Source organism: Gopherus flavomarginatus, chromosome 2, assembly GCF_025201925.1.
Source record: "Gopherus flavomarginatus isolate rGopFla2 chromosome 2, rGopFla2.mat.asm, whole genome shotgun sequence".
Classification (NCBI taxonomy): domain Eukaryota; kingdom Metazoa; phylum Chordata; order Testudines; family Testudinidae; genus Gopherus; species Gopherus flavomarginatus.
The window spans coordinates 223,641,854-223,660,346 of record NC_066618.1 but is presented as its reverse complement, the minus strand read 5'-3'; the positions used below and the strand labels follow the sequence as shown (position 1 = coordinate 223,660,346).

At 39.8% G+C, this 18,493-nt stretch overlaps 1 protein-coding gene across 9 annotated transcripts in view; it reads right to left on the bottom strand.

Annotated features, from left to right (window-relative positions):
• Positions 1-6,787: 6,787 nt before the first annotated feature.
• The window catches only part of ASXL3 (ASXL transcriptional regulator 3), a 149,681-nt gene continuing 137,975 nt past the window's right edge, over positions 6,788-18,493 (bottom strand). For all 9 annotated transcript variants that reach the window (XM_050941900.1, XM_050941901.1, XM_050941899.1 and 6 more), the window contains one exon: positions 6,788-15,584. In XM_050941900.1, coding sequence (XP_050797857.1) covers positions 11,943-15,584 — 3,642 coding nt within the window. In that variant the 3' untranslated portion in view covers positions 6,788-11,942. The remainder of the gene's footprint in view (positions 15,585-18,493) is intronic.

The following is an 18,493-nucleotide window of genomic DNA, read 5'->3' as shown; positions in this document are numbered from 1 at the left end:
ACACTTATCAAAATTCTAAATTAATTTTCTATTTTTATAATAAAACCTTTAACCCTCTGCCTATCCACTGAAAAATAATGATTCTGACTGACCCTATTTGGATATATCATACATCATTCTCAAGCTCAAGCAAATGGTGTTAGGTTTTTTTTGGCTAGTCGGTTAATCACCAACTGGCAATATTTTTTGACATTCTTTACCAGTGTCATATGACAGTTCTCAGGAAACAAAACTATGTAACCAGAGCTCAAGCTAAGATGGTACAGCATACGTGGGTGTGCATAGTGGTTATTTTACTGGTTTAACACACCAGTCCATATAGGAACCATCTCTGCTCTCCAAAATACCATGCTCTGGGCTTCCACCTACCATTCTTTAAGTATAAGCAGCAGTGAGAGACTGGTGATCGTAGGGACCTATATTAAGGGTTTATCTACACAGATCAATTAATTCAGATTGATATAGGGTGTAAATTTAAAGTGGAATAGCTATTCCGGATTAACTTCATATATGGACACTTTTATTCTGGAGTATCCACAGAAGGAGTTAATCCGGAATAGCTATTCCTGAATTATTCACCATGAAGATATACTCTAAAGGTATGTGTCTACACAGCATTTTTGAGCCTGCAGGGGTGAACCTCCCAGCCAAGGCCACCCCCTTCTCTAGGCTTCAGAGCCTGAGTTGCACCTTCAAAGCAGTGTCTCCACAGCTATTTTTAGAGTGCACAGTGAGACCTGCTAGCTGGAGTGTATTTGACCCAGGCTGGGAGGTTTGCTCTCGTGGGTTCCAAAACGGTGTATAGACATACCCTAAGGGTATGATATATCTACACTGCAATTTGACACCTGCGGCTGGCCCATGCCAGCTGATTTGGGATTGAGGGGCTCAGGCTAGGGGGCAGCTTAATTGCCACGTAGACATTTAGGCTTGGGCTCCAGCCAAAGCTCTGGGACCCTCCTGTCTCACAGCAGAGGTTCAGGCTGAGCCTGAACATCTACATTGTAATTAAACAGCCTCCTGAGCCAGAGTCAGCTGGCATAGGCCGCCATGAGTTTTTAATTCCAGTGTGGACATACTCTGAAAGACCAAAATCCCTCCGCCACTTCTAGAATGGGAGTGACAGTGAGGAGGCCAGCAAACCTGGAAAACAGATCTGAGGAACCAGCTCAGCTGAAGCATATGTAACAGAAAAGGCTCACGGCACACGCTGAAGATATACAGAAGTGGCCACAGTTTGAAAGGGTAGCAAGGTGAAAAGCAGCTATGGAGGAGAGAGAGAGGAAAGAGGAGCAGACAAGGAAAGGAGACATGAGAAGTGGCTGCGTTAATAAGAACGCTGTGGAAGTACTTATACTTTGAATGTTTTGATTCATGAAAAAGTCAAACTTAGATTATGCAGAAAACAAATGTGATGTTTCACTCCATATTCTTTATGAAAATATGCTTATGATATGGCAGGGCTGCCCAGAGGGGTGGGCATGTGGGGCACAAGAGTTTTTGGGGACCCCTGGAGCGGGGTCCTTCACTCACTCTGGGGGCCCCGGAAAACTCTCATAGGTCCCGGGAGCTTCTTCTGCTCCATGTCTTCGGAGGCAATTCAGCAGCAGGAGGTCCTTCTGCTCCAGGACCTGCTGCAGAAGTGCCCTGAGGACCCACGGTGGCCAGCACATCCCTTGCCCACACTGCTTCCTGCCGCTCCCATTGGCCTGGGAAGGCAGACCATGGCCAGTGGGAGCCGCGGTCCACCGAACATGCCGAGGCAGGTAAACAAACTGCCAGAGGTTGCTGACCGCTGATATAACCCTGTTCATGCAATTAATAATTGGGGGGAAGGAGGGCAAGACCCTGTGCATACCTTCCTCCAAATTGAGGGAGGTGGATTTCATAATATACCTTTGGGTGTGCACTCTAAGAGAGGTGGACACCTGAGTGCTGGGGCAAGTCCCTTAAACTGAGTCTTCCCAGAGCTGATCTCAGTGTCTGTGTCATTCTGCAGTTGGGTGTGGCCCTGCCTGTGTGTGGACTGGAAGAGGCTTAATAGCTTGGCTCAGCAAAGACAGGTAAAAAGGATGTCCTGGCTGGCAGAACAAGTGGACTCAACGGTATTCCAGTACATCAGGTGGCATCCGGGGGGGGGGGGGGGGGGGGCAACCTGTCACAGTGGGGTCAGCAATTCCTCTCCCAGTCATAGTTTTCTGCTTTTTTCCCTGTCTACTCTAAGGCAGAATTTGGTATTTTAGACTTAAGACTAACAGATACTGCATGTGTAGTGAGAAGAAAAAAGAACCAGTAAGACAGACAGCAAAAAGTAACTCTGGAGAAAACAGTGAAAGCAGCAAGCTTTCTGTTTCTGTGCTCAGAGAATGAACTTGACAAGTAATCAAACAACAAGACTAATGAGAAATGCAATGAAACAGATGATCAAACCATAGCTGCATTAGACCTGCAATTCCAGTTTTTCTGCATATACAGGGAAATCCATATCCCTGTATCACAGGGTTAATAAAATCCCTACTGTTGATTTAGACCATTACCACTGATCTGAACCTAAGCTATATATGTCCAGCATTATGGGTCTGATTTTCAGCCAGGCTTCAACCCACCCTTTGCTAGTCAATTTCACATCCAAATGCAACTGCAAGAAGTTAATAATAAAGATGAGTGGACACTCAACTTCTTAGGGATAGAATTGTGGCACACACACTCACATTGGGTAACATCTTATTCGAGGCATACCCATTTAATTCAATAGGACTACTCATGGAGTGCACTTTGGCATTACAATCTGGGCCTTACTTTGTGGGTGCAAACACAGACAGCTCACTAGGGACATTTAAAATTTTTAAAAAGGACATTATAATCCCAAACTGAGTACACCCAAAGAAAAACTGTCTCTAACAATCAGGCCCTGTATAAAACTTTTCCTCACTATTCATAATTTCAAAATACAAATTGACAACAAAATCCATACCTGAAAATGCACTTACATTTACTGGGAATGCTCAGCATCCAACATCAGAATGATTTTTTAAGATAATGATTTATAAAATGTATTATTTACATTCATTTCCTCTACAACACAGTTTCTGTCAAATCTGAGTTCTGCTCTTTTAGGTAATGATAATTTTTTCTTCTTCAGCAAAAGCTGCTCCTTGGCCAGTTGACAGGGGGCATTACTGCACTGTAGTTTTATCAACAGCATGAGTGTGATCTTTCTGCACTTTGGTTGACCGGTGAAGTGTGCAGAGATTCCTGGTCATTATGTATTCCTTCTGCACAGTCATTCTGATTGAAATCCAACATCAGCACATTGTAAGCAAACAGCTAGTCAATCAAAACACACACACAATTTTTTTTTAGTAGATTCTCTGAATACCTGTGTATTATTTTTTTATTTCTAAGTTGCAATCCTTTGGCATCAGCTGCCCAGAAGTCACATCACTAAGTATGAAGATCCAATTCACCCTCCTTTGCACCTCGTACAGTCATTTGCACCAGCGTAATGTGAGTTCAAAGTGGACATCAAGCATGACTATTGTGATCCGATAGCCTTTTACATCCACTTTTCACTAGTGTCAATAACTACATAAGGTGCAAAGCAGCAGTGAATCAGACCCATATTGCTGTTGTGACTGAGAAATATATATATGAAGGCTTTCTTAGGTTATTCTATAAATCCAAACATTCTATAATCTCAACTAACCTAATTTTGTATTGTTCACAGATTATGTATGTCACCTCATTGCTCACCTCCAGTTAATTTATCTGATACTGAAATGACTTGTATGTATTCCCAAAATTACAACTAGGGCCTATTTAACAGACAGATGCAATGTTGGTTATTCTCCAGTCCTCTATCAGCTAATTTTAAAATCAGTATATCAGGAAATTTTAAAGACAGATTGCATATTTTTGTTAGCAGTTCAGCCACTTAATTCATAACTTCCTTATTTTTTGAAGTAGTCTTCCTAAAGTTTGGTGCGATAGCTTTCGGTACAATCCCTACTAGTTAAATGTTTAACTTGATTGTATTATGATCACAATTACTTAATGGCTCTATTATAGTTACTTCTTCAGCTAATTTTGCTCGGATGCTTAGGACTGTGTGAAGAACAGCCTCTCGTGTATTTCAGAGAAGTTGTGCCATTATGTTAATATTTACAGTGTCAGTCATAGAATGTAAAGCCAGAATAGACCACCAACTCATCTAGACTGACCTTCTTTACAACACAGGGCACTGATGCCACTCAGCATCTGCACATCAAATCCAACCACAGAAATGAGACCAAAGTATTAAAGCCCACAGGTTGCTATACTACTACGTGACAAGCAAAGAACAGGAAGGTCTGAGATGTAAGGAAACTGTTTCGCTAAATTTTATCCCAGTAAGACCTTTCACCAGGAAACTGAGAGCATCTCAGCCATTCCTATAAAATATTAATGCATTCTTCTCCCATCCACCAAATCCCCCTTTCACTGTGATTTGTTTGTGAATAGTTAGCATGCACTATGTTAGTATGAGCATAGTTTACAGATTCTGCCCTTGTTCTTGCTATGGGACTGCCCTAAGCACTTCAAATAGCTGTCGTGGGGGGGGTCACTAGTAGGCATTGGCCTGTTGCATGATGATGGGCTGTAAAGAACCGCTAAGGCTCTTGCAACGCAAGATGAGGTGCTCTGATCAACTGTCACGGGCAGTAAGAAGGAACTGAGAGGGTATAAAGATGGTGGTGCCTAATATATCAGCACATGAGCATGGCACTCAAGGGGGCGCCACAGCCAATCCTATGGATACTGCTAAGGTAAAACTCTCCAATGACTGCACATTGGTGTGCAAACACCTAAAATGGAATCAGCATGAGCACGCACTCAGAGAAGAGCACTCTACTTGCCCAGACAATCTGCACAAGATTTTCTCCTGTCTCCATCTGCTGGTAGTACAGATCTCTTTATGAATAAATAGAAAGCAATGTTGAAGAATCAGGATAAATATTAACCTCTGCTGCACTGTAGATTCAGACTTTTCATGATCATCTAGTCTGACATCCTGCACTTTGCAGGCCACAGAACCGCATCCACCCACTCCTTAATAGACCCCTAACCTCTGGCTGAGTTAATGAAGTCCTCTAATCATGATTTAAACACTTACAGTTACAAAGAAGCTACCATTTACACTAGTTTGAACCTGCAAATGCCCCATGCTCCAGTGGAAGTGCCCCACGCTCCTCGAGTTTTCCAGGAATATTAAACTGCACTGCTGCTTTTTAAAAGTCAAATGTTTTTCCTTCTCACTCCCTTCCCCACCACTAACTATGTCAGACAATTAAGCCCCATTGTCCTTTATTTTAAAACGATCCATAATTTATTTTAAACTTATACAGAATAATCCTCTGGTTAAAGCATAGGTCTAGGAAGCAGAAGATACATGATTTTTCCCTCAGTTCTGCTGCGGACTTCCTGTGTGACCTTGGCAAGTCATTTCATTTCTCTGGGGCTCAATTTCCCCAACTGTAAAAGTGAGGATAATTCAAAAGAGTGTTGTGAAGACTAATTTATTACTGTTTGGGGAACACTGAGTGGGATGTGCAGACAGAAGACATTTTAGAAATACAAAATACTATAAAATGTTATTTTTAAAAAAGTTTAAATAAAATTTTGCAGAAAGCTATTTTAGAAGGTTTTTTAAATTAACATAGCTGCAACAGTAAACACGTACAGTAGCTCTTAAAATGTACAGAAATTCTGATTTGAATTTCTCCATTCACCTAAAGAGTTAAGATAAAAACTATTGCAGCCTATGGCTGAACAACTAGTATTAAATAAAAGGCGGCTAGCCCCAAGCTTTGCAAGACCCTGGCTGAGACCCTTCGCAGACTTGGATAACCTGTAAAGCACAACTGGAGGTGGGAGTGCACGTCAGGTGGGTGGGGGAATCACAGTAACTGTCATTAGATTAACAACTATTTAGGACTGGCACTGTCTTTTTGTTGTTTTGTTTGTACAGTGCCTAGCACAATGTTGCCCTGACGCATGACTTAGGACCTGAAGTGCTACCACTAATCAAATAATAATAATTGTGGAAAGGTGCAGCAAGGCGTTGGGGATTCAGGAAGTGCTGGCCTTAGCACTTTTGAGCAGGCCTGTGAAAAAATTACTTGCTGTCCACCCTCTTATCCCTCAACCCTAACAACTGGCTTATGTTTGCAAAGCTCTTTCAAAGGAAAAAGTTCTAGAAACATTTTGTTTGTAATTTAATTAATTCTCCACTCTATTTCTATCTCCTGTTGGTCTAGCACAGTTTATAAGACAACTCTGGGTTCATCACTAGATAACAGGCTTGAATTGGGAACCTGTTATCAAAGGGCCACTGAGGTATGGACTTTTAAGTTGTTCTTTGTTGGTGGGAAAGGGGAGGGGGAGATCACAAGAGGATGTGCTATGTGCTGACAGAGTCAGGTTTCCCAAAATACATAGTACATATCTAGGAGTTTCACTGAAAGACAATGCAGCTAATCTGCTCTTTATGTTCTGTAAATCTTCTACTTAAAACTCAAAGTATTAACACCCAGTTTTATTTTCATTATTTCAATATGGTCATACCTATCCTATATCAGATACTGCTCAGTCTCAATCATACAATAAATGATCACCAACTTTTTGATTTTCCGCTTCTGTTTCTCCTTCACTGACTGGAGTGTTCAATGAACTAGCCAAACAGAATATCCCACATAACGCACTGAACATAAAAGAAAAACATATGGCAAATATATTTTATCTTTTTATTTTTTCCAGAATAGTTTAATATTGAAGCCCATGTTGTTATTTTCAGGGGAGCAGGAAGGGAAAAAGGGGAGGGAGAAGAGAGAAAATATGGAGACAACTTAATGTATTTAATTTATGGTTTTGTGAGTGGTCATTTTTGTAGGCAACAAATGTTTTTTGTTTTTGTTTTTTTAAATAAAAAATGAAGAGCACCATTAAAGAAAGCATGATCCCTGATTTCTAAAGAAAACACTGTCTTTAAAAAAAATTGTTAAAATGCTTCTTGCACTCAGTCACATTTAGTCAGGTAACAAAGCAAGCATAACAGTATTAAATTGTAGTAACCCCACTGAAATCAACTACTCCCCCTTCCAAGGATTCAGAGAACCATTTCTGAGCTTGTCCTGTGGGAATAATGTTTTCTTTGGTAGAGGACTGAAGGAGGGTTTTTATTTCTCCATATATTGATTTAAAAAAAAAAATCTATGCATGTTAGGGATTTCCCCCTTAAATCTGTGTTTCTCATGCATGTTAAATATGGGTTGATTTCACATTGCTGTTACACTCCAGGAGTAATACTGCCCTAAAAAGGCATTGAATGGCTAATGTAAAAAAGATGTAAACATTCAAAATACTGACAAATTAAAAAAAACAAAACCAAAATAAAAAACAAAAAACCCTGTACTGAAATTGTGAATTGAGTTAGGTTTCTGTAAAGCAGAAGAAATATTTTACAGCAGTACAAGAGAATTATGGCAACAAAGTAAAGCACTTTTCTTGTAACATTCATGAACAGTACAAATACGACAAAGTTATTCTACAGACTAAATTATTCTGTAACTATCAAATATAGTACAAAGAGAAATATTATGTGCTATAAAAGAAGCAGCTCCTTTAAATTAGACTAAAAATGTTTTTGTTGGTTTTACAGTGACAAAAGCATGATTACTGAAGACAACAGGATTTTTAGATTCAGAAACATTTAGCTACACAGGTCCATGATTATCCACACTGAATATTATTTTTTGCTTTCCCCCAAAGTCCTACAGAAACACAGAAAAAAATGCTGTGCTGCTTTCACAAAACTGTAGAAAGTCATTCAGTGTTTAAAGCAGGGCCGTTCGCATGTGTCAGCTAAGATGATCCCTTTAGATGACATTTTTGAGCTTTTTGAGTGTTCATCCTGGTACTTCACCACACCTTGGTAAAACTGCTAAACCAGAGGCTACAATAACTATTCTGAAATTGTGCGTGTGTTTGTAAGGGGAAGGGAGGTGCAGCATAAGATAATTTTACTTCAGAAACTGCATTACAAAGCACCATATGCACCAGTTTATACACTGTGCAAGGAATTCCAGGACCTTTAAAAAAATATGAACATTCTGTAGCTTACCCTACCCACAGAGCCCTCATCAGGAAAAGGGATATAATTCTGCTTTATGGCTCAACCTTATTTTTACGTTAATTCATTTCACGTGCTAAATCTCAGCAGGTAAACAGAATGCTGAAATGAAGTGCCCAGTTCACCAATTTTTTTATATTATTTCAACTAAGGGAATTTCTGACTGGAAAATTAGTTCTGCACAGGAACAGACAAACATACACACTACAAATGCCCTAATGTTAACGACACACCTCAAAAATAAGCAGATTAAAAAAAAAGGAAGGAAGGAGCACAAAAGTATTTCGTCCTCTCTCCCAAAAGTGCTGCAACTAGGGAAAAAACTTTGGATATTTTCCAAAAATGCATGTGTAAATTATTCCTGCAGGAAGGATGGATGGACTGACACACGCAAATACACGGAGGTGTCTTCTTAAGTAATGCTTATTCTCACCACTTTTCAGTGCATAAATCTTAAATGTTTAACAGTGCAAACTGCACGATCACTAATAAACCAGAGTGATATGGGGATTGAAATTGGGACAAAATTAGACAAAACCAGGAGCAATCCAAAATTCAGTTATAATCTTAGGCCTGGTCTACACTAAGGGGGCGGGGGGAATCAATCTAAGTTATGCAACTTCAGCTACATGAATAACGTAGCTGTAGTCGACATACTTAGATCTACTTACCACAGTATCTTCACTGGTAAATTGATGGCTGATGCTCCCCCGTCGACTCTGCCTGCCCCTCTCACCCTGGAGTACCACCGGAGTTGATGGGAGAGCGCTTGGTGGTCGATTTATCGCGTCTAGACTAGATGTGATAAATTGACCCCCGCTGGATCAATCGCTGCCCATCGACCCAGCCGGTAATGTAGACAAGCCCATAGGTGGGTACCATTTTCAAGAGCACCTGCATGATTTAGGAACGTAAGTCTCATTTTCAAATTAAAAGTCAATGAGACTCAGGCTCCTAAGTCAGTTAGGTGCTTTTGGAATTTTACACCATGGCTATAAATCACTTACATCATTCACCAGATGTTTCTAAATAGTGGGTCAAATTCATTCCTAAAGCAACTCCATTGACGTCAAATAGAAGTCAGTGCAATGGCAGCACCGTGAAGGGGTTTGGCCAGTTGTGTTATATTATTTAGCATCATTTTGTCCAAAGCAGTTTTATATAACATTTTATCTTATCTCAAATATGCAAACTGCAACCACAGTACAAAGATGCCATTGATATGAATTCGTATTACATCATATTATTTACTCTCTCATCTGTCATTCAAAATAAAACATTTTTGGATGCTGCATTTTCTTTCAATACCATGTCAGTCATGGGTAGAATATATTTCAAGTTGCAAGTAAAAACAGATACTGATACATGCTGTGGACAAGGGATTCTGAGCCAGAAGTAAAAAGATTCCCAGCTCTCAGAGGGTTCATATAAACACAGGTTATCATGATTCTAAGAACTGGCCAATCCTTTTATTTAATGGAATAAATTCTACTTCTACCATATGTAAATGAAACAGGATATAAGTCCAATACAGAAGTCTCCTTAAATATGGTTTGGTATGCATGACTACAATATACTCATGTTTACCCATGTGACCATCATAGCTCCCATTTGGGTAGCCATCAGCATACCACTGGAAATTACTTTTCAATTGTTTATTTTTGATTTGTTTTTCATTCCACAGAAAGGCTTGAAAAAGTGGAAAATCTGTGGGATTTTGACCTTTCATAAAGGAGTGCTTTTGTATACAGAAAATATATTACTGTATCAGCAACAATTTTGTTAATGGAATCGTTAATAGCTTTGGATCACATGGCGTCGAAAATTAATACTTAGATGTCACTACTACAGTAAAACAGAACTCTAGTTGCACCACAGAACTTCTTATGGCAGGAATGTACTTCCTACAATGTTCCAACGAATTTTTAAAGACAATCAAAAGGAATAGTATATTTTGTGTTTGTGAAAATGGTCCCAAAAGAAAATAAATGTGATTTGCATATACGGTAGAACCTCACTAATATGCACTGATGCCAGGGAGACTGATAAATTAAATAATTATAAATTAGTAAGCAAGAAAAGATCATAAATAAACAAGTATAATGGATCATATAGTGTACTTTTTTCATTTGACAGTTTTATTGTTCATGTTAATACTTCAGGATATACCAGTAAATGTGTAGTGTTATATGTTTTGTATAAATACTAAAATCTGAGGAGTACGAGACCTCAACTCACTGCTATTACATGTTTCACTGAGAACTAGGGAGAGAACGTCTGTTTTTTGTGCAGATGGTAAGGTGTATGTATTAGTGGGGTTCTACTGCAATAGTAAAAATTACATTGCTCTCTATGCTCATATTTGTTTGGGTTGTCAGCCGCATGTCAGCGTATGGGGGTACTCGGACTGCACATTGTGTTCTTGAATCTGGAGTAAAAAACAGCAAGATTTTTTTCCTGTCCCCAACAGCTGCATGTGCTTTATCCCTTTATAATATTTTTCTTTTAGGTGGACAGGGCCTCAAAATAACTGCTGTTGTCCTCTGATGCTATGGTGACTATTGCACCTGGAATGCAGCTGTGGTCCTCAACATAAATACAGTACTGGATAAATACTGAAGATTATTTAAAAGATGCAGTATCCCTTTAAAAAAAAAACACCTCTTTACTCCCAACTCTCCAAAAGATACTACAAGTGGTCTGAAATCTTTAACAAAAAAAGGTAGTGTTAAGTCATTTTTGAAAATAAGTTTTTAAAAAAGTCAAAACTTAAACATATTTAAATAGATAGTAAATCATATAGGAGGGGAAATAACTGATTTTCAACACACAATTATAATCTGTCCTCAAATCATTAGTTATACCTTAGGATCAACCTTAGGCCATGGAAATGCTATTGAAATCCAGAACCTGTTTGTTACCTAGACCTGACCCATATATGTGTTTGGGATAGATAGCTCAATAGGCGTACAGGGGAGGTTTGGGGAAGAGGGAAAAGGAGAGGTTGCTCAGTTCTCTAAGAGAAGTCGTTACTTCCTCTACACTCCATTAAAGCCAAGAAGATTCTAGACATGGTCCAGCTAATCAAACCACATTTACAAATCTAATTCTCAGGGAATCAACAAGAACAGCTGACAATTAAAACTTTACCTCCATAATGCTTTGTGTAGGAGTGAGCAAACTCCTTTAATTAAATCTGTCTAAAGTCTCTTTCTTTTGTTAGGTTGACCGTCTATAAGTTATGGATGGTAAAGGTGGGTTCAAGAAAGCAATCATTTGAAAAATTGCAAGTCAATTTAGTAGCTCTGAAGGTGATTTGTAACAGAACACCAAGCTACTTTACCCAAAGCAGTCTTTACTCAATTTGTTAGTCATCTTGTTATCTCCGCACCTGCAGTACCCCAGCAGTTAGAAATCATGAGAATACAACTAACCTGTTATTCTTAACCTAGAGGGTCTGCTATCATAATAGATAAGTGGGGAAATAGTGTGCTGCACTGTGTGCAAACAAACAGAAGCTAGGAATGACATGTTAATATCTTTTCTTTTAGACAGCAAGGAAGCTCATAGTAGCTTAGTAACAAGTTTGTTTTTTTTTTTTAAAGAAATTCTAACAGTTTCTTCTTCTTTCCAGGGAATGTCATGCAAGCAGAAATAACTAAATTCTGAAACAAAGCATCACCAGAAAAAAAATGGCCTAAAATGTTACAATTTCTCCACTTCTTTGTTCTGTTCTCCCATGCTGAGAAGGGATACTGCATCTTTGACTCAGTTTCTACCGTACAACTAAACAAGCTACACACAGTTTTGAAGGGCCTATGCAGTCATCATGGCAGAAGGCTCCACAGCCTTTGCACACTATCATGGCTTTCAGCCTGCAAGAGCATTTCAGTTCCAGTTCATCTGCATTGCTGCTGTCAGCAAATTTCTGAACCGGAATCGGAACGTTCTGATTAGACAGACCTGTAGCAGTATTTGAGCCACTTCCCAAAATTCCAATAGATTTTTCAATCGCAGATGCTGCCCTTTTGAAGCTTGTGCTACCAAAGTGTATAGTTGGATAACTTCCACAGAGCTGCTGCTGCTGTGGGTGCTGTGTTTGTATTTTCTGCGTCGCTAATTGGGTAAAAGGCTTCTGTGGCTCAGAAAGTAAATAGGAAGAGAAATCTGCATTTTTTAATGCAAATGCTTTTAACTGTTCTTTTACTTCATTCTGATCGTAGGAAGCTTGTTTTATGCCTAGTTCGCAGCTGCTGCTTAAACCTTCCTCAAAAGAAACAGGTTCAGATTTTATATTGCTACAGATGCTTGCTGGCTGAGGCCAACTAAGTCTTTTAGTGGTTTCCATAGTAACTGTCAGTTGTTTTTGATCAGATGGGACTTCTGCGTTTGGAATAGGGGGAGGAGGAAGAGGATGCACTAATGTTTTATTCTGGAGAGTTTGTGAGGCACTAGCAATGTCATCACCTTCCTTAATTTGAATATTAGGGGAAAAAACACTTCCTAGCCTCAGCTGGTGAGCTGCTGCAGAAATACTGACCTCTCCCAAACCCTTCTGTTCCAGGTGCCTACTGAAAGCAAAAGCATTGCAGACAGATGGGACTTTTGAAGTAGTTTGCAACAAAGCTGCCGTAGGAATGGGGCCTCTTGCAGCCATGGACATTTGGTAAAAATGCTGCCTGTGTGAGGTACTAGCTTCTGCATGAAAACTGCCGTTTTTGTCAATGTGAAATAAGTTCTGTTGGAAACTGCATGAAGGCAGTGGCCTCTTCTGCTGCTTGATCTCTGGACTGTGAGCAATTCTGTTCTGAACTGCATGTTTGTTCAGCCACTCTTGTTTAAATGGCTGACCATGCCCTAGTTGATTCATGCTGGAACTGATCACACAAGAAGCCACTTTAACATCTGTGTCCATTGATACCTTCCCAAGCTCACATTTCATTTGAGTGTGCTCCCCCACAGTCCTGGCCATCCGCTTCTTTGGATGGTTTTCACGCTTTCTAATTTGTAGTGGGGCTATGCTGCCTGCTGTAAATCCTTTACCATCTGGATTGGGTGAGCTGGAAGGATTTTCAACCATACTTCTCTCAGATGCTGATGTTTTACACACTGAGGTAGTTTGCAAAGGCAAGGGAAGCCTGTTAATTTCTAGTTTGGCTCCTGATCTGGGCTGCGGCAGCACTTTTTCCAAAGGCAGGTTGCCTTGCAGTAACTGTGTCACTAGAGGATTGTTAGCCTCAACTGATGACAAACGACAGCTAGAGCTTCCAGCACTTGTTACTCTTTTTAGGGTTTCTGTCGACAATGACAAAGAGTCCTCCATGGAATCCGTAGCAGATGCCTTGGAGGTCTGTGTTGGCTGTGCACTTGTGGCTATTTCTGCAGTCTGGCTAGGCATTTTAGGTCCGGTAAAATCCTCAGTGTCCATCCTAAAGCACTTGTCAGATTCAGTAGTTTCTGATTTAACAGGAACAGCAATGCTTGTCATAAGACTCCTTGACTGCAACTCTGACATTTGCGTGTAACTTGAAGGTTCAGTTTTGACATTTTTTAAACAGTTTTGCTCTGTATATTCTTTATGCTTGTTTGGGTTAAGATGGCTGACCATTGGCTGGTCTGTGTGCATTGCCTCTTCATCATGCCAGCAAATTCTGTTATTAGTGTTATATTGATTGACACAGGCAGCATCTGCTTCACTTTTAAAGGCTGAAGGACCTCGTAACTGCTCCACAAAACCTTGGCTGGGGGCAACAACGTCAATTAATTTATCTTGAGGAGTAAGAGGCACTTCTTGAAGACTTGTACAAGCTGCCTGCAAGGTTTTGCCTTCTTGTTTCGCTGTAACAGTTATGAAGCTGGAAGTGTGCTCAAGGCTTTCATTACTGACTATTTCAGGCCTGCTTATTACAGACACCTGAGGACATGCTATATTTTGTAAGGCAGTTTCTGCCCTCACAAGCCTGCTCTGCAGATCTATGCTGTTTTCTGCATTTTCAATGGAAGCAGCCAGCGACAAATTGGTATTTAATGTCGTAGTGTGGTCAACAATGACTTTACAAGGTATAGACCTGTTCATGGCTGTTTGTGTAAAGCTCACTGGCTGAGATTTACTGGACACATCTATTCGGTTTCGTAGTCCAGAACTTTTTTCCAAGTTGTCAGCACTTAATTTAGCAGTGTTGTCATAAGAACTTATTGTCACCATATTACCAGTAAACATTGAAATGGGTGGCCTTGCAACAGAATCTACTACTGCAGCCGCATCACTGCAGCTTAAAGCTGTTCTAACAGTAGTGTTAATGGATACAGTACTTTGCTCACTGCATCCAGTTATGGCTATCTTATCAGAAGAAAATCTAGTAGTAGTCCCCACTGGGGGAATCAATACAGAACTACCTGGGAGATGATTTGGCAAATTACTTGCAATGGACGAAGTTGGCACAGTGGTATATTGACTGGAGACTGCATTATTTGCACTGCTACTTGATACTGGCAACCTTTTCTCATCACTTGAATTTGATAAGACTGTACTGTCTATTGAGGCTGGAACAATAGTGTTATCAATACATTTTGGTACAATGGCAATGCATGGAGTATCAATCCCTTGGGTGGATTTCAGCATGTTTACATTACAAGCCGAAATTGTTGTGTTTGTACTGTCAACAGACATTAAAACAGAGGATTTATCAAGAGAACTTGCAAAGGGAAGTTCTTGAATTGTTCCCGACATAGCAGTGCTGCAAACAGATGCAGAGACTGAATTTTTACTATAAAGCACTGGCACATTGTTATTTTCAGTGGAGGTAGATGAGATAATTTTCTCACACAAATGTGACATAGGTATGTTTTCATCAGAACTGTGCACAGATACGTCCGTAGCAGTTTCTGGCAATGCAGCTGTGTTAAGTGACTGCTGCAGTAAAGTGTTAGTCTCCCGGAAGTGAGCAGACTTGTTGCTAGGAGACCTGCAGTTAGGATTAACTATAATGACACCAGTAGAAACTTCAATCTTTGTGTCAGAAGGAGTCGAGGTTTCTACGGACGAAGGACATTCCTTTGAACTGAGCTGCGACTTCGCTTCTTTACTGGTCTGGAGTAAGTGGGCTCTGGCTTGATGCTTTGCAAATAGTTTGGCCTTTGTTTGCTCCTTGATGTGTGCCAGTGTTCTTGTCTTCCCACCTTCACAGGGACTCCCCATTGATCCAGAGACTATGCTTGCAGCTGCTGCCACAGCAGCTGCGGCTGCAGCCTCTCTCTGGGCTCTAGCTTGCTGAGCTCTTGCCTTGATATCTGCAAGAGTTCTAGCCCCAGTGTTCCTCCCGCTGCTGACTGAGGTACTCTGGGAAACCCTAGGTTCTGGTTTTGAAACAGGTTGACTCTTGATAATAAAAGGTGGCCCAATTTTTGAAAGTTGAATCTAAAAGAAGAAACAAGAAAACAATTTTAATGGGGTATCATACATATTAAATTTCTCTGATGTCTCCTAAAAGGTTCAGAGCATGACAGCGAATTAGAGGTCAAACTAAATGGTCAGGTGGTCCCTTCTAGCCTTAAACTCCATGATTAGAATTACCATGCAGGGTAGTTACATAGGAAAATGCTAAAAGTTAACGATATGTTCATTTTAATATGTTGTCATTCTCTAACAGAATGAGTACTTGAATTTGCCTCCACAGACCTACCCTTTTGTTGAGAAGGAAAGTTGACCGAATGTGATAAAATATAATGCTTATCTGATATAATTTATCACACCTTCCTAATCTCCATTGTATCTGGTTGGAGATCTATCTGTCCAGTGCAATGGGACTGGAAAAGGGCTTCCTAGTTAACACCTACTGCAAATGTTTGAAAAATAATCATAGTGGTTTTGCTTCTCACTCCAAGGCATTCAAACCTTGGTAACTACCTAACCTTTCCCTCGTTACACCAAACATTTATTGTAATATCAAATGAAACCAAAAAAACTTTTCCTCCAGCTAGGAGAAGACTGAAATTCCTATGAGTCTGTAATTCATACCATACCAAGGATCAATCCCTGACTGTGACTTAAAAGGGGTGAATCACAAAAATTTCTTTTTTCCTCCATACCGCTCTAATTTTAGGACACCTACCGTAGTATCTTTCTGGTGCATCACCTGCTCACTACTGTGTATTGAGACCCCAATCCTGCAAATATTTATAGAGTGTTTAATGAACATACATGAATGATCTCACTGAAATCAATGGGATGACTCATATTATATGTAAACACAAGCACATGTACGTGTGTTCGCAGGATTGAAGTGTAAGAGTCATGAAGTCACATCCAAGACAAGCTCCAACAACAATCAGTGGAATGCACTTCTATTAAATACATCAAGCCACGCAGAATAGTATTTTAACCTCTTAAAATGGACACATTTTTCAGTTGTCCAGGTAAGTGGGGCCTCAGTGATCAGTGAGGTGACTTTCTTTTGGAGAGTAGCAGAGAGATGAAGTAGCCATGTGATAAATGTGAGTTAAGGGAAGTCAAAGCTACAAAACAGCCCTTATTATTTGCATCTGACGAAGTGGGTATTCACCCACGAAAGCTCATGCTCCAAAACGTCTGTTGTCTATAAGGTGCCACAGGATTCTTTGCTTATTATTTGGGACATTGGCGGGGTCATTCTTATAAGGAAAGGTAGCTGTTATCAGTGACACCATCTTACAGAGGTAAATACTGATTAAATAAAGATATTATTAACATATGATTTTCCAAAATAAATTTTAGAAAAGCCTGCTGCTGTTTCAGTATCCCTTCAATGTCTCTGGGGCTGACTCTATTGGTAGGAGCTGCCATTTTCCCAGCAAGGGACTAATTTGATGATGCAGTATGGGACTGAAAGAGTCTGTTTTTCTATTAGAAAGCGGTGGAACTCCAAGTTCCAGTGCTGTAGTAATATACATTTTATTTATCTCCACAGTACAGCACAGACAGTGTCAGTATAACTTTCCCCACACAGCTCTGTCAATGGGCCTCAACCCTGACCTTGAGGGAAAGAGCATCATTGTACATGCCAATTCAATTCTTAGCTTGTCTGCCCAATCTGCCAATTAGTGCTAGTTATGGTGGTGGTTTTGTAACATGGAAACTTCTCAGCTGGGAAATGGAACGAGATCAAACTAATTTCACATATATCAATGAATATCCAGCAGATAGTGACCAAAAATCCACACTACTGATTTCATCTGGGTTTGAACTAGCAACCTACAGACAAAAGGTTCCATCATCCAGAACCAATCTCTTGAATAATTTTGTTCCTCCTCCAATTTTTTTTTAAAAATTGAATAGTTTAATAGTTGAGTTAATAACACTTACACTAAGACATTTCTTACATTTCTTAAAGTACACTGCGACTTTAAAACACTACTTTGAAACATTTTGCTTTCCAGCTCAAAAGCAGATTTTTTTCAATCCTACTTTGCAACATCAATATTGATAAAATGATAACTATTGTTTGATTGTGAATTTTTTAAATTATAATTATGATACCTTTTTCTCCCTACTGATCTACTTTTCTTTGTAATTAGATAGTGATTAGAATTCCATACATGACACTGGAGTCTTTCCCAAAAAAGACAAGAATACCACTAAAGTTAGAGTGGGTTAGCTTCCAACTGTATTCCTGCTTATCAGCTACTATTACTAGTCCACGCTGTAGTACTAATGATTGAAATATTTACTGTATTTGCCTTCCTGATGAGATTAGCAACGTTCAATGACTATAGCAGTTACAAATAAATGGGAAAATGGGACGACTCTGAATAATTGGGAACTCTCACTGCACAGCCAATAGGTTGAGTTAAGTAGACTGGACCTAAGTTTTAGCCAATGTCATCACGTACAAAACTAAGACGGACAAGACATCATGAAATAGACTAAATAAATCTATTGTCCTCACATGTTAAAAAGAACTACTTTCCAAATTGAGCTAACTTTAAAAAAAAAAAGACAAATGTGTACAAACCAATTTATCTAGCCAGTATTTTGCTGCCTTTGCTTCGCTGCTAGTAAAGATATGTGCATTCTCATAAAGACTTTCTCCCTTACAGCTAAGGTTCTGCCTCTTAACTGTACAGGGAAATCTTGTACTTAAGCCATCAGGTGTCCCAGTCTTGCAAAAAGATCTGCAAGCACACGCTGTTACTCATAGAATCTCAGGGATGGAAGGGACCTCAGGAGGTCATCTAGTCCAACCCCCTGCTCAAAGCAGGACCAACCACCAACTAAATCATACCAGCCAGGGCTTTGTCAAGCCTGACCTTAAAAACCTCTAAGGAAAGAGATTCCACCACCTTCCTAGG